The following is a 16803-nucleotide window of genomic DNA, read 5'->3' as shown; positions in this document are numbered from 1 at the left end:
ACATAATAACTAACAGTAGTAGTTAATAACAGATTAATTTATGTTATGTTATTAAATTATATTTTATGTTATTCGAATATATATATATATATATATATATATATATATATATATATATACTATATACATATGTATATATAATATCATTAACATTATAGCAATTAAGAAAAAGAATATGCAATTAATAAACAGTGTAATAAGGTGTGAAGAATAAAAGTAATGATTTACTATTAACTAGTTTATTTCTTAATATCATTAAAATATAGTTAATAAAATAATTCTCGAACTACGTTTTGCCTAATAATATGACCATCTCCAGGTTGCCAATGAGGTTCATTGTAAGGTAGCTCCTCATTACCTTCAATTATTGCATTAGGTTCTGGTTCCTCTGGGAGAATGTCTTTGAAATGTAGTGATAAATTATGCAAAACTGCACAAGCTGATACGACTCCAGTACATGTTAAAAGTTTTAAAGATAGTCCTCTCGATAGACAAGGAAATCGTCTCTTCCATGTTCCAAACGTTCTCTCAACAACCATTCTCGTTCGTGATTGAATTTCGTTATACCTACAGTAAGAAATTTTTAATAGAAGATACATTTTTATCTGTGTATCTCTTAAAGCTTCTCGGTATTTGCCACAATTTTCTTCATTAATAATTATGCAGTTATTTATTGATTGTTAGAGTAAGAAAAAAGTTTTCGGACTACTTTATAATAGTCTATTGCATCTACTCTATTGCAAGTGTCATCTTTCTATGTCATCGTATTTTGCAAGAATTTTACAAGAATGTATTTTCTCGCTTCTAACGTCATAAATGAAGAGAATCACGGCGAGAGACCAGGGAGTCGATTGTGTATCTTGAATCGAGGTAAAAATTATAAAAGTGAAAAAATTCACTAGAGTATCTACATTTTATTTGTTGAAATCTAGTAAATCTGTTTACTTTTGCAATTTTCATCTCGTTTCAAAATACACAATCGACCTCCAGAAGCTTTAAAATGTATTAAAATGTATTAAATTCTGCTATCTTATAACCTTTGTTCTTCTTCGTTTTGTGGATTTCTGAATGGCGTTAAAAGAAATGTGAGAGAAGGATATCCTGAATCTCCAACTAACATTCCTGTTAGTTCACGTTGTTGAAATCGCATGAAAACTCGAGAATTTTGGAAAATTCTACTATCATGTTGACTTCCTGGCCATTCTGGGACAAGGTCCAAAAATTCCATTCTTGGACCTACTACAGCCTTACACATAGAAGATAACACAATAAAAATAAGAATAAATATATGTAAATAAACATTACTTTTATTAACTTACCTGAACATTTAAGGAAAAATAACCTTTTCTATTTCTATAAATTTCAGCTATTCCTCCAAAGTTATTACCCAATAATCTTATATGGGTGCAATCTATAGCTCCATTAATACAAGGAAGCCCAATAGCTCCATAACCATATCCTAATTCTTTAAACAATCTTCGATTTTCTTGTATAGCTGCTTGGTTTGTCGGAAATTTGACATAAGTATTTAGATAAGTTGCTAATGTAGCAGTTACTCTAAATACGATTCTGCAAATTGTAGGTTGTGGTAATTCCATAAGATCTCCGTTTACTTTCTAAACCATAAAGCAATATAGTACAATTATTTGTATTCTTTCTTTAAAATTAAAGACATGTAATACAAAGAATTTATGTTACCTGAAAACTAGCAGTAGCATAAAATCTTAGACAAATCAGTAATTGAATAACTGGTTCAATTGGAAGACCTCGCATATCAGGCTTTGTTAAACTGTCCATAACTAAAGGCAGTAGTCCATACATAACAGATTCTTTTAAAAATCTGTATCTTATATGGAATTCGTGTTCACGATAAGCTGTAAATGGATTAATTGCATCTCGTACATATCGTTTTTCACGTATTATGCCAATATTGTCATTTTCTTCATCCGACGAGCTTTCAGAACTATCAAATAAATTGATATCAAATTTGCCCAATATGTTACATTCCATACTGCTCTTATCTAAAATATATAATAATAAATAATTAGTAGTATCTTGTATATATATATATATATATATATATATATATATATACATATATAAATTAGACCTAAAAGTTATATAACTGACAACTTTTCTTGAGCCGCGGTCGTCGGAATTCCTGGCTTGTGACGCTTCGGCTTGTCCGCTGTCCCTCTCTCTCCCCTTTCATACTCACTTCCTCTGCTTTTCCTCGTCGTTCTCGGCTGCTCGGCTTTTACTGGACCACGCACTTTCCTCGTCACACCTCCTCGCCTCGAGTATCGGCAACTCGAGTTTACTCGTCGTACCTCCTCGGAGGGAAAACACCACCACTGAACCCGTCGCTCTCTTTAAGGTCAATCGTCGCGGTACACGACGCGATGATGCTCGTCGTATCTCCTCGGAGGGAAACATCACCCGGGTACACACGGGTATACTCCCTTCTTCAAACTCGCTGAGATAAAAAGAGAAGGGAGTATACTAGTGCGCACTCGGATGACGTTTCCGAACGCAGCCAATGTAGCACATAACCTCACAAAATCGTCTTAAGTCGACTATTTGCTCGACTTGACCAAGACCGGCTCAAGACAAATCTTAAGTAAGAACTGTGCATTGAATAATGCCATTTCGGTCTTAAGATTTATCTATGCAACGTTATTTGCTTACTTAAGACCGAGCTCAAGATTAAACTTGAAAGTCGGTCTTAAGCAAGAACTATGAATCGATCGTAGTCTTGAGAACGAGCTTAAGACCGTCTTGACTTTCAAGTTTGGTCTATGAATTCCGCCCTAGGAGTCTAATAAGAGTTATGCTCTATATATCATTTTTAAGGGAAAAGGTGCAGGTTATCGTGCAGCCGTCTGCTAAAATCAACCCCGCGGCCTATCTGCGAGCCCTCTCGCCGAGGATCAAGGCGGCGATCCACCAAGAGCTAAGGATGCGACGAGCCGAGGGCCCACTGAGACCGACGCCGATCCCGGGGATCCAGACGATCGGCGACTCGTCACCGATGCGTTCGCCGAGCGAACGCCCGAACGCCGGAGAAGCGCAGGGAGGCGGCGACAAGGGAAAACCGGCAGCGGCAACGGCGGAGGCGCTGACGATCCCGACGAGCACGGGCAAGAAGGAGCGAGCGCCATAGGAACAAATACGTGAGCGCCCACATACACACACACACACACACACACACACACACACACACACACACACACACACACACACACACACACACACACTGTGAATAAAGAAAACACATACACCCATACATACCCCATAGGTTATAGTCGCGTAGATTTAAGTTTGGTTACACGGTAGATATTAGAGTAAGCGCATTATAGATATGCGCCCGTATATATACATATATAAGACAGTAGCGAGCATAAAGGCTCGAGCGCAATGACGCTGCGGGGTCAAGGCGTAATGCGGCAACGAGCCGACAACAACGCACATGGACGTACGAGAACGCGAACGCGGAAAGTTATTTAAGGATTTTTGTTTAGCTACAGCCACCGCGTAAAGCGCGTAAAGTAATAAAGGTGTTTGTTTTCATTACCCCAATAAAAGGAATTTCTGATTTCTGATTTGTGACTCTATTCTTATGTTTTGATACGGCGCGACATTGAGAGGGAACCGGCGAGCATGACCGACCGGCTGAGAATAAAATTAACGGAATAAGCGTGCGTATCGCGAATCACGAACGCGAACCGGAGGGACGATCGCGAAACCGATCTGGGATTATGTCGAGAAGGTGAAAGTGAGTCACCCAGCAGAGTTTCAGATCAATCCGACCGGCGGAAGCGGAATCCGCGAACCGGAAGTCCGATCGCGAGGCCGCTCTAGGAACGCGTCAGGGAGGTGAAAGTGAGTCACCCAACCGAGTTTCGAGTCGATCCGACCGGCGGAAGCGGAATCCGCGAACCGGAAGTCCGATCGCGAGGCCGCTCTAGGAATGCGTCAGGGAGGTGAAAGTGAGTCACCCAGCCGAGTTTCGAGTCGATCCGACCGGCGGAACCCGAATCCGCGAACCGGAAGTCCGATCGCGAAGCCGCGCTAGGAACGCGTCAGGGAGGTGAAAGTGAGTTACCCAGCCGAGTTTCGAGTCGATCCGACCGGCGGAAGCCGAATCCGCGAACCGGAAGTCCGATCGCGAAGCCGCGCTAGGAACGTGTCGAGGAGGTGACACTGACAATGAGTCACCCGAACAAGTTTCAGACCGATCTGACCGCGGGAAGGCGATATCGCGAACCGGAAGTGGGATGGCGAGGCCGGTTCGAGAACATGCTTGGGAGGCACGGGGAAGTCACCCCGTCAAGCGGCATCAAGGCGCGAAGCGGGGTTCGCGATCCGCGAAACCAGACATGGCCGCGGGCAGGCGACTACACGGAGGTCGTCGAGAATGACGCGGCGAGCGGCACGAAAAAGGGGAGCGCGAACCGAGCGACCGTTTGAAGAACAGCGTGCCGGAAGTGCGACCAGACCGAGAGCGACCCGGGCGTGCGAAGCGTGTCACGAACGACACGTGTTACGAATCAAATTATTGTAAGCATAGAACTCTGGACATGAAAACATTGCGAAGAGCATCAAATCGCGACGATAATAAATTCACCATCGACGAATCGTCGTACAAATCTTCGTCACAAACATGTTTTCGTGAACGGAGCGAAGTGCGCGCGAGCAAGCGTGTTTGCACGGCGACGAGTGAAAGTCGCAGACGGGCGACGTAAACAACCTCAAGGACAAAGAGACATCGCACATGCCGGGCGATGCGCAGCGCGATCACGCGTCAGATGTCGACGAATGCGGCGTCACCGCGTAATGGCGTGAGTGATGGGGTGGTCCCCACGCAGCGAGGCGGGGCAGCCGAGCCCGACAGGAAGGAGAGTCGTTCCTCGGCGTTCAAACGAGACGGTGAATAGGTGAGTCCGTCCCGAACCGTGCGAGAGTAAAGACGTATGAGTGCTCGCGAATATACAGCACGAGGACGATCCCGCTTAGCGGTGCGTTATCCCGCTTATACGCTCAGGTCAGCCGCGACACAATCGCGACGCGTGTATATATATATATATATATATATATATTTAAGAACAATCATTCTCGTAAATGTGAAAACACTCGAGTCATATGAGACACCGTGCGGTATTCTAGTCCATGTAAACGCTGAAACATAAAGAAAAATAAATTGTATTCTTACTGCAAATACGTGTGACGATCATTTCAAAAAAGACTAAACCTGAAACGCGAAAGACCTACCCATTCCCCCGTGTGATACTTACTCGTCGGCGTTCCGAAATCCTCATCCAACGACGTAATCCAGCGGCGACCCAGCGGAGCGGCGGTCCAACGAAGGTCCAACAGGGGCGACGAAATCCAGCGGTGCACGGCGGAAATAGTCCCGACGACGGTCCTCATCCAGAGACGCAAGTCCCACGCACAGCGGTCCAGAGAGAGCTCGATGTCGTGGATCGAGACAGAGGGAATCTGAAACAGAGTGGTAGGAGGGGAATTAACGTAGTCAGCGAAAGGTTGGTCGACTTTTCATAATCTTTTTCGATAGGCATAAGTTAAAATCGAGTGGCGACCGTGATATCTAGAAAATCCATAGACGTATGGTTGAAATCACTCCTCCGTCCGGTTACAATGTATTCGAGAGCGAGGGGCGAATAAAATCGTGGGATTTTCGGGGATGTGTTGGGCGGCGACGTTCGTGACGACCGCGGGGAACGTCTGCATCCGATAGTCGGCGCACGGCCAGGGCTACAACCCGCAAAAGCTTGGCGACCGTGACAGGACATACGGGGCCGAATTGCGGATATCGTTGTTCGATGCATGACCGTCCGGGAGTCCCGCGACGAAATATTCCGTGACCGTGTAGGGAGAGTGGAGGAGAACCGCGAGCTGAAAAAACGCCGAAAACCGCAGGAATTTCCTGTCACGTCTAGAACGGAAGCACGAGAGACGCGTGGGAGCGTGCATGAGCTACCGTGAAATGTGAAAGCGCGAGTAGAAATCGGAAAAGACGAACGTCGCGTTCGAAGAAGCGGATGACAACGTATCGTTAGTGGTTGCAGGATCGCGAAGAGCGAATATACGACTTTGCGACCGTAGCAAATGCGCCGAACACGATACGACGTTTCGCGCGAGTTCGAGATTCAGGAAAGCGCGGTGAGAAGCAGGAGAAACGGATCGCGAACGCGAGCATAAAAGTGCGTAGCGTGCAGCGAGTAGAGGTGGCGTAGTAGCGCGAATATTCTATTAAAAATAGGAGAGTAGGCAAAGAATAAACGTAAGACTCGATAAGTAGGAAAGAAGCGAGAGCGCCGTAACAACGTGTGCCGTTAGGACGCGAAAACCGTGGTAATGAGCGGTAGTTTACTGAATCGCGTGTAAACGGATACGGGCGGTCGAGCGAATCCGTGGAAATCCGAGCAGTAAAAGTTTGGCGAGAACAGCCAAGTGCGAGTAGAAGCGCCTAGATAGCGCGAAAGTGCGCGGGAAGAAAACTGAACGTGCGATAGCAAAAAGCGACAATTCGTAACGAAGGGCATACCCGTTCCGTAGACGGAATAAAGGTGCCCGCACAACGAGCGACCGTAAAGGTGCGTTCCACCCAAGGCGTCGAGCGAGAATAGGAATTTCCGACGCGAACACACAACTCTCGTATCGAGCCGACAGATTCACACAGGAGCGAACGTGCGAAGGGGACAGAAGCGCGAAAAAAGAAAAAACGCCGGAACAACGTGCAACCGATAGGACGCGAGCCGCGAAACGCGTGGAGCGTGCACGGCATTACCGAATTGCGTGGATAGGGTACGGGCGTTTGGCGCGAATCCGAACGTCGCGTGAACGAGAATACGTGTAAAACGAGAGACACGATCGAGCAAGACCGAACGCGATACCGTCACGCAAAGTGAGAATCGTGAGAGCAGAGAAAAGCCGGCGGGCAAAAAACTGCGAAATTTCCTTAAAGAGGAACACATAGTTAGGCCTGAAGGCGAAAAATCAAAATTAAAAAAAAAGGGAAAAAATTTTTTTTTTGTTAACAAAGAAAATACAAACGCGTATTGTAGACAGAGTCCAAACGCGAACAGGTGCGACGATAGAATCACGTAGAGACGCGAAAAACGGAAGACGCGAGACGCGTCGAAACAACGGGCGTCAAACGAACGCGAAGGTCGTGGTGCGAGCGAGACAAAACGACACAACAACGGGCAACACGATCTTGTGACGAACGCGTTGAAAGGACTGCACGGACGTAGCAAGCGTTGTGAGAGAGATATTCGGCAAGAGTAGCGTGCGAAACGTGAGAAGAAAAATCGAAGAGGCGCGACAGCGTAAGGAAATAGGAGCTGAAAAGACGATCGTAGTGGTATGCCGCGGGTGAGACACACACCGCCGCGGAAACAAGTACACACGAGATCGCAGGGTCCGTTACCGCCGGGAAAGGGCGAGCTGACGGCAGATAGCCGAAGAACGAGTAGGCAGCAACGTGATAGAGAGCGCGATATAATAGACGACCGCGACGATATGGCGTCGAACACAAACAACGAAAATAACGTCAACGATGTATTGTTGAATGTGAACGTGCACGACGACGCGGGTAATCACCACCGTATACTCAATCTCAGCCAGGAACGCGAGGCGACTAACGCCGCGGCGGCGGCCGAGACGGTGCGGGTGGTGCAACAGCAAAACGCTGAATTAGCGATGGAAATACAGAGATTGGCGGACGAGCTCCAACGGGTGAGGGCCGAGCAGCGAAACGAAAGTCGACGGTTCGCCGACAACAATTGGGCCGGACGCGAACGACCGGTGTTCGAACACGACAACGCCGGACAAAAAAATGATTCCCGTGTGCACGACGACGAACGCGAGCGACGCGAGCTAGGGAACTTCGGGGCGCAGGCAATGGCCATGATGCCGTTCGGAGCCCGATTACCGCGAGGCGGATATCTAATAAGGTAATTATTATTTTGACATGGTAATGTTCTTTAAGCATAAAGGATTCTGTTTTTATGATTGGTTTGGCTTCAATTAATTGATTTATATCTTATATTAATTTTTATTAATTAGAATATACGTTTATTTCCGTTAGATCCGTTAGTCAACTAAATTTATATTGCATAAAGGATCTTATAAAGTTCGTATGAGCAATGAATAGCAACTTTTAATTAGCTTTAGTGACTCTAGGGAATTTTAACAAGTAATTGTCCAAAAGTTTATAGTGGGTTCTATGCAAATGGGACTTAAGCTTAGAAAGATGACTTAAGGCAGGCATTAACTAATTTATGAACGCGTACATTATGTGTCAGCTGCTTAGTGTTGTGACGTTAAAGAGTGATATTATATTTATTAATTGTTTTCAGGTTACACAGCACCTGAAGGAAAAAATTTTATGCAGCGGAAATCTACCGGTGGTGTATCGTGAGACGTGACAACCGGTGGTGTATCGTGAGACGTGACATCTCCCTCCTTGAAGAAGTTCGGTCTCCGAACTTTTATTAGTAAGTATCATTGATGGTTATGTTGTATAGAGTATGATTACATGTATGATTAATTACACAGGCACACAAAAAAAGTGTCTTGGCAGAGACACTACACTAGTGTATTCCCATGTACTTTTTCCCGCTAAATCCGAATCCGAAGTCAGAATTGTCAGATTGGCTAAAATTTATGAGATAACCACAAAAAATGCTCAAAAACAAGAAATAAAGGCAAAAAAAATTGTTTTGGCCGAGACACTACACTACTGTATTCCCATGTATTTTTTCCCGCTGAATACGAATTCGAAGTTAAAACTGACAGACTGGTTCAATATTATGACGTATCCTTAAGGACGTTCTCCGGTCCTTATACTAGAGAAAATCGATTTTCTTTAGATTTTCTTGAAACTGTGAATATACGTTAATTTAGGTGTGCTTTATGCGTGGTATAAATTTCAGTACCTTTTTCGGTATAAAAAATCAAGATATTGAGCCTCAAAGTTTCAATTTTTACCAAAAAAAATTTTTTAATTTAATTTTTTTTATTTTGGCATTTTTTCCTTATAGAACTCGACGAGAGGAGCAACTTTGGTCCTTTTGACCAACCTCGTATCTTTTACCGTTTGGCCTGGAAAACCTTTTCATTAGTAAAAGTTTTATAAGAGGATTTTAAATCCATTGCACTAATCTGCCATATTAAAAAATTGCTGGGATTTCATTATATCTATGATTAAGGGGGGGATAGTTAGTATTTCATTCTAAGGATGGGGATAAAAAAATATATTAATAAGTATACGTTTGGTTCTTAGGGCTTCTCAAATAGTGAACATTAAGATTATTAAACTAATAATAGAAATAAGGGATCCGATAGAAGAGATAATATTTCATGATAGGAAATTATCGGGATAATCTGAATATCGTCGGGGTATACTTCTAAGTCCCAGAAAATGTTGAGGGAAGAAAGTTAAATTGACTCCGATAAATATAGAAAAGAATTGAATATTAAGGTAAAAGTTATTCAGGGTAAATCCAGAAATTAGAGGGAATCAGTGAATAAATCTAGCAATAATAGCAAATATAGCCCCTATAGATAGAACATAATGAAAGTGGGCAACTACATAGTATGTATCATGTAAAATAATATCAATAGAAGAATTTGATAATATAATTCCTGTAAGACCTCCTATAGTAAATAAAAAAATGAATCCCATTGATCATCATAAGGTAGGATTATAGTTAATTTTTATGCCATGAAGAGTTGAGATTCATCTAAAAATTTTAATTCCTGTGGGAATAGCAATAATTATTGTGGCTGAAGTGAAATAAGCGCAAGTATCAACATCAAGACCAATAGTAAATATATGATGAGCTCAAACAATAAATCCTAAAAATCCAATTGCTACTATGGCATAAATTATTCCTAAGGAGCCAAAGGTTTCTTTTTTTCCCCTTTCATTTATAATAATATGGGAAATTAATCCAAATCCTGGAAGGATTAAAATATAAACTTCTGGATGTCCAAAGAATCAAAATAAATGTTGATAAAGAATGGGGTCTCCTCCCCCAGAAGGGTCAAAAAAAGATGTATTTAGGTTTCGATCTGTTAATAATATAGTAATTGCTCCTGCTAATACAGGTAAGGCTAGAAGAAGTAAAATAGCGGTAATTAAAATAGCTCAAACTAGAAGGGGAATTTTATCTATAGTAAAATTTTTATGATGTATATTTAAAATAGTAGAAATAAAATTGATTGCGCCAAGAATTGAGGATATACCTGAAATATGAAGGGAAAAAATTGATAGGTCTACAGAAGAGCCCCTATGAAAAATATTTGATGCTAAAGGAGGATAAATTGTTCATCCTGTTCCTACTCCGTTGTTAATAAAATTACTTAGTGTTAATAATAAAATTGAGGGGGGTAAGATTCAGAAACTTATATTATTTATACGAGGGTAAGCTATATCAGGAGATCCTAGTATTAGGGGCACTAAAAAATTTCCAAATCCTCCAATCATAAAAGGTATAACTATAAAAAAGATTATAATAAAAGCATGGCCGGTTACTAGAGAGTTATAGATTTGATCATTATTAATAAGGGGATTACAAGAACCTAATTCAAGGCGAATAATTATTCTTATAGAAGATCCGATTATTCCAGCTCAGATGGCGAAAATAAAATAAAGAATACCAATATCTTTGTGATTAGTAGAGAATAGTCATTTATTCATAGTGGTTTATAAAAAAAATAAAATGTTATGTCTGATTAAAGTAATAAATTGTAAATTTATTTAAGGAAGAAAAATTTTAAAATTAAAACATTAATATAATGAATTTATATTATAGTTTATAAAATAAAATATTAAATTGCAAGTTTAAAGAAATTAATTGATATTAATATATTTATTAAATATTTATTTAATTAATTGTTGTTAATAACTATTTATAATATAAGATTTTAAATGAAAGTAAAAATATAAATTATGTAAGTAAGTAAGAGTGGATTTTGTAAGTATGGATAAGATTTATAAAGGAATTATTATTTTTTAAACTTTGAAGGTTTAAAGTTTAGGTTATGAACTTAAAATCTTTCTTTAAATAATTAAAATAATAAGGGATATTAGTAAGCTAGTTTAAATAAAAAAATTTAAATTATATTTAAAAGTAAGTTTTAAGATTAGAAGTTTAGATTTAAATTGATAAAAAAATATGGAATTAAGTATAATATTTACATAAAGGTATAATATAATTAGAGATCTTAATATCATAATAATAAAAATAAAGAATAAGTTCGAATTTTGTAGAAAAATAAAAATTCTATATCATTTTATATAAAAAAATAAAAGTGGTGGTATTCTATAGAATACCACGAGACTCCTAGAGATATCATTGCCACCTTTGACTAGAGAGGATACGGCCTTAGAGGCGTTCAGGCATAATCCCACGGATGGTAGCTTCGCACCACCGGCAGCTCGACCGAGTGCGTGAACCAAATGTCCGAACCTGCGGTTCCTCTCGTACTGAGCAGGATTACTATCGCAATGACTGGTCATCAGTAGGGTAGGCTATGTTTAATATAATAGTAATTATTATTAAATTATAGAATTTATTAAAATTTAAAATTGGATATTTAAAATTAAATAAGACTTTATAGTAGGAGATAAAAATGAATAAAATAAATAAAATAATTGAATAAAATAAAAAATATTTTAATCAAATTAAAGATTTTATATAAATTAATATAATTATTCATCTAGTTTGATTGATTGAAGCATATCTTACAAGTATTTTAATATTATATAAATTAAATATTATATATGGAGGAATGATTGAACACATGAAATTAAAATAAATAAAATTAATAAATTATAAATTTTTAGGAGAGAAATTATGTAAAAGGGTGATTTTTTGAAGGGTTAATAAAATAAATAAAATATTTCAAGTTAAATGCTTAGAAAGAATTGGGAGTCATAGGTGAAAGGGGGGGATGCTTAATTTTATAAATAATGCGAGAATTATTATAACATTAGTATAATTATAATATATGAAAATATTATTTAGAATAATGCATATAATGATAGGGACAGATGCTAAAATTTGAATAATAAAGTAAAAAAAAATTTATTTTTTATTTTTTAGATTTATGTTTATTAAGCAAATAAATAAAAAGTTAGTAATTTCTATAAAAAATCAATTTATAATGTAATAAAAAAATCTTAAGGATAAAATAGTAAAAATGAGTAAGTTTATAATAATAAAATATTTAGAAAATAAGTTATATATTATAATAAAAATTTAATAATTAAATAAAATTAATTTAAAATATTAATATTAAGATAATTTTTATTATATTTTAATATAGGAAGCATAAAAATTTTTGAAATTTTTTGTAATAGTTTGATTCTATTAAATATAATAATGAAAGTATTTTAAAATACATAATTTATTCTATCAAAATAATCCTTTTGAGTCAGGCATATCATTTATATATATATAAATAAGAGATTAATAATTCTATAATTAGGGTATGAACCTAGTAGCTTTTTTAGCTTACTTATTTAATTTATATAGATTTTTAATTTAATAATTTGGTTTGGTTTTAATTAAAATTATTATATAGATTTATATAATTATGATAAATAATTTATAAGAAAATTAAATAATTTTATTAGTATAATAAAAATAATTAATTATTATTTGATAATTTAAATAATAATTAATTATTTTTGTGTAAAAAATTAAATTTTAGTTTAAGAAAAATATTTTATTTACATTAAAAAGATTTTGAAAATTAAATAGAACAAAAAATTTAAAAAAGAAATATTTATTAGTTTAAAATTAATATAATGTATATATTATATATATGTATGTTTATGGTTAAATAAATAGGTAGCTATATATAGAAAAACTTATAATAAAATTATAAAATAATTATAACAATCAAAAATTTTATATATAAAATCCGGTAAAGTTCTTTTTTCTAAAATTAAAAAAGTTAATTTTGAAATTAAAAAAGCCAAAAATGGAACTAATTTCCGGGAAAATAGAATAAGAAATTGAATAATACATTGAAATAAAGATATCTAATTATCTTATGTCTTTTAAAAAATTTATATTTTTTTAATAATTATAGTTAATAAATTTTATTCAAATTTATCTGTAAATATTAAAATAGATATAAAAAATTAAATTTTTTATCGTTAGATTTAATAATTTTATTCAAAAATTTATTGAATATAAAATATTTTAATATAGGGGAGACCAGGGCTAAGCCGACAACGGGGCAAACTTGACACTAGGCTTTTTGCCAATTTAAATCTATCGTAGAAACTTGCCTTTTCTACTGTAAATGCGTCTTTATGTGCCAGTATTATCAACGGAATTTGGTAACATTCTGAGTTATAGTGTAATTTTTAACGCGACATAAGCGTTTTTGATAGTGAAAAGTAATTTTTCTGATCTCTCAAAAATGTCTACTCTTTCATCGAGCTTTACTCTTGCGAATCTACCGGTAAGTGATTTTGATGGGAAATTTGATGCTCTATATGAATCCGATAATCGTTTTTGCATATTTTCAAAATTTTCATGTTTTTGAAGTGACAAAAGTGAAAAACGACGTCCGGGGCAAAGTCAACACCACGCCGTTTCGTCGGCTCCCAGTAACAAACGATGCTTGTCATGCAGCCGTATGGCTCATGACAAATGTATGCGCACATCCGATCGCGAGTTTACCTGCATTAATTGTTTTTCAGACATGAGTTTAGATGAAGATAATTGAAAGTTCAACAATTTTTGTTCTCATTATTTTAAATGATTGTTCTAGCTACTTTATTCCGAATTTTTGTACTTTTTAAATACACAATAAACAATGTATTTTTATTTTCAGACAGTAAAAAATAAGTTCCAGATCAAATTGTGTCGATCAGACAAAGTGTTGAGTTTGCCCCGGCGGGGTGTCGAGTTTGCCTTGGCATTTTTCAATTCAAAAATTTGTCTTCGCGTCACTTTTCCTTTCCTGGCGGCAAAACAAAGCGACGTACAGCAAAACTTCCTGAATCAATTTTGTACCTGAAGAACCACTCTTTAAATATGTACCATTGAATTTGCCTAAAAATTTTAATTAAATATTAAAAATTGCCTTTGAAAAAATAGTGTCGGCTTAGCCCCGGTCTCCCCTAAATATAAATAAGATATTAATATATTAGTTAAAATTTAATTAAAATAATTAATGTTAACAAAAATTTTATTTATAAAAATTTAATTTTTATTTAAAAGATTTATTATTTAATTAAAATATAAATAAATTTTTGAATATATTTTAAATTTTAAGTTTAAATAATTTAAAATTAAATAAATAATATTTATAATAATAAAATTTAATAAATTAAATAATAGTAATTTAATTAGATAATAATAATAAATATAGTGCCAGCAATTGCGGTTAAACTGTAGTTATAAATAAATTTAATATTAATTATAAATTTTTAATTTAATTTAGTAAAAATAATTAAGAATAAATTTTATTTGGTGAAATAAGTAAATTTTATGGTAATTATTAAAAATAAATTATAAAATTTAAAAAATTATTTTTAAAATTAGGATTTTAGATACCCTATTATTTTAATAAAATTAAATATAATTAGAAATTAAATGATAGTAGACATTAAATTTAAATAATTTGACGGTATAATAAATAATTAGAGGAACTTGTTTAGTAAATGATAATCCACGATAAGAATTGCCTAATATTTTTTTATGTATTGTTATTTAAATTATTTTAAAAGAATATAATTAATAAATTTAATATAATTTAAATTTAAATCAAAATGTAGAATTTTTAGGATTTGGAATGAGTTACAATTTAATTTAATAATAAATTTATATTTTAAATAATATAATGAAATTCTCCGGTGATATTGAGAGTGGCAGGTGTGCGTGTGAGCGAGAGAAAAGTGGCAGAGAAAGGAGGTTTAGAGGAGGCTGCAGAAGGAGAGAGCGACCGCGCGAGGGAGAGTGGAGGTGAGAGAACGAGGAGGTGAGAAGGGAGGGAAAGGGGGGAATAGGTAAAAGGGGATAAAGGGAAGGAAAGTGGCGAGGGACAGGTGACGGGTACGGCACGAACGATAGTTGGAGGAGACGGGCGACTCGACGGGAGAACCGTGACGCGGGCGGCGGCACGAAGTCGGGCATAGAGCGGAGAGTATATAGAAGGGGAAATAGAACGGAAAGCAGTAGCGCGAGAGCGAACATAGGCTAGCTAGATTATAGAAGGGACAACTTCGGTAAGTGCACACGGCCATAGGTTATATAACAAGCAAGAGGGATAAGTGAGGGTAGGAACGGCGGATGGAGATAGAGAGGGAATTAGGAGCAGAGAGGGAACAGCAGGGAGATAAAGGAAAGAGGAAAGAGGGGGAGGGTGAGAAGAAAGCAAGAGGCAGGCCAACAAAAGCGGAGGAACTCGCCAAACTGAGAGGAAGAACTGATAGCCTGGGATCGATCAAGGATCTCATACTGAAAAGGAAAAGAAAGGAAATAGAGGAAGAAGCAACCGCTAGAGCAGAGAAAGAAATCCTAGAAAAATTCAACGAAACGAGAAGGATTAGCAGATCACCGCCAAATAAGGTAAGAAAAGAAGAAGAGAAAAAAGGAAATATGGCGGCAGAGGAGATGCTAAAGGAAATATTGAAAAAAATGGAGGAGCAAGAGAGGGAGAGGAAAAAAGATAAGGAAGAAAGGGAAAGAAACAAGGAAGAGATAAAGAACGAAATTAAGGGATTAAGGGAGGATTTGAAGAGGAGCAAAGAAAAATGGGAAAAGCAGAGATATGCGTTAGACGAAAGGGTAAAAAAAATAGAGGACAAAATAGAGAAGATAGAGGCGAAGGACACCGAGGAGATTGAAGAAGGGGAATTGCTGAGGAAAGTGAGGGAGATAGAAAGAAATATGGAGATGGCAGAGAGAAGAAGGAGGAAAAACAATATAATTGTGAAGGAGGAGAAAGTAGGAAACGACGGGGAAAAGAAGGAGAGATTCGAAAAGTTGTTGGAGGAATTAAACAAAACGGAGGGCATTATTGAGGAAATACAAGAGATAGGATTTGGAAACAACAAAATAAGGTTATTGAGATGTAGAAGCTGGGAGGCCAAGAGAGAAATTATGAAGAAAAAGAGGGAACTGGGAAAGAAGTACGAAAGTTTTCTGGATGACGATCTCACCAAAGAGGAAAGACGGATACAATCAGAGATAAGAAAGATAGCAAGAGAAAAGAGAGAAAAAGGAAAAAGAGTCACATTTGGTTACCAGAAGATATGGGAGGACAACAAAGAGTGGAGATGGAACGAGAATAAAGGAAGGCTAGAGGAGAGGGAGGACTTTCGCAAGGCATAAGGAAAAGGAAAAGGACAAAGAAACGGAAAGCACGGGAAAGATGAGAAGGAGGGAGGAGACACAGGAGGGGAGACAAGAAGGGGGAAAGAGAACAGAAGAAGGGCAGTACAATACAAATGAACACAGGGAGGAAGGAGGAAGTAGGAGGAAGGAGGGAGAGAAAACCACAAGGAGAGAAGAGGGAGAAGATGTGGAGAAAGAAGAAGAGGAAAGGATAAGAGAGAACAGGGAGGGGGAGGAGACGTGGAAGATGGTCTTCTGGAATGTAGCGGGTATAACAAATAAAGACAAGAATTTTTGGGAAGGGTTAAGGGAGTGGGATGTTATTGTTATGATGGAGACGTGGATGGATGGAAAAGGATGGGAGAGGATAAAAGAAAAACTACCGAAAGAATTTAACTGGAGAGTACAGATA

The 16803-nt window shown here is 37.3% G+C and overlaps 2 protein-coding genes across 5 annotated transcripts; one reads left to right on the top strand and one right to left on the bottom strand.

Annotated features, from left to right (window-relative positions):
• Positions 1 to 223: 223 nt before the first annotated feature.
• Positions 224 to 2826, bottom strand: LOC139786320 (putative nuclease HARBI1). 4 transcript variants are annotated; one of them, XM_071725492.1, is made up of 6 exons: positions 2689 to 2826; positions 2131 to 2476; positions 1699 to 2021; positions 1320 to 1616; positions 1038 to 1246; positions 224 to 567 (listed from the first exon to the last, which is right to left on the bottom strand). In XM_071725492.1, exons 2-6 carry the CDS (start codon positions 2210 to 2212, stop codon positions 267 to 269), a joined length of 1212 nt encoding a protein of 403 aa, XP_071581593.1. In that variant the 5' UTR covers positions 2213 to 2476; positions 2689 to 2826; the 3' UTR covers positions 224 to 266. The 4 variants fall into 4 exon arrangements, with proteins under 4 accessions (XP_071581593.1, XP_071581592.1, XP_071581594.1 ...); XM_071725491.1 differs by having other exon boundaries at positions 2131 to 2825; XM_071725493.1 differs by having other exon boundaries at positions 2111 to 2824.
• A 4563-nt stretch (positions 2827 to 7389) lies between these two features.
• LOC139786323 (uncharacterized) lies at positions 7390 to 9063 on the top strand. Its single transcript, XM_071725498.1, has 2 exons — positions 7390 to 7979; positions 8385 to 9063. Exons 1-2 carry the CDS (start codon positions 7390 to 7392, stop codon positions 8398 to 8400), a joined length of 606 nt encoding a protein of 201 aa, XP_071581599.1. The 3' UTR covers positions 8401 to 9063.
• Positions 9064 to 16803: the final 7740 nt, after the last annotated feature.

The sequence above is a fragment of the Temnothorax nylanderi genome, unplaced genomic scaffold (assembly GCF_030848795.1).
Source record: "Temnothorax nylanderi isolate EJ_2023f unplaced genomic scaffold, tnyl_v1.0 TNYL_tig1007_pilon, whole genome shotgun sequence".
In the NCBI taxonomy this organism is placed as follows: Eukaryota; Metazoa; Arthropoda; class Insecta; order Hymenoptera; family Formicidae; genus Temnothorax; species Temnothorax nylanderi.
The sequence above is the reverse complement of the archived record's forward strand: the minus strand, read 5'-3'. Positions and strand labels throughout refer to the sequence as shown.

Bases quoted from the DNA above. Each gene is read 5' to 3' on its own strand.
- LOC139786320 (XM_071725492.1), bottom strand. From the start codon at position 2,212: ATGAAAGGGGAGAGAGAGGGACAGCGGACAAGCCGAAGCGTCACAAGC. The intron at 1,247-1,319 runs GTAAGTTAATAA...TCTATGTGTAAG, and splicing joins ATTTTTCCTTAAATGTTCAG to GCTGTAGTAGGTCCAAGAAT. The intron at 568-1,037 runs GTTATAAGATAG...TTCTTACTGTAG, and splicing joins CAAAACGAAGAAGAACAAAG to GTATAACGAAATTCAATCAC.
- LOC139786323 (XM_071725498.1), top strand. From the start codon at position 7,390: ATGCCGCGGGTGAGACACACACCGCCGCGGAAACAAGTACACACGAGA.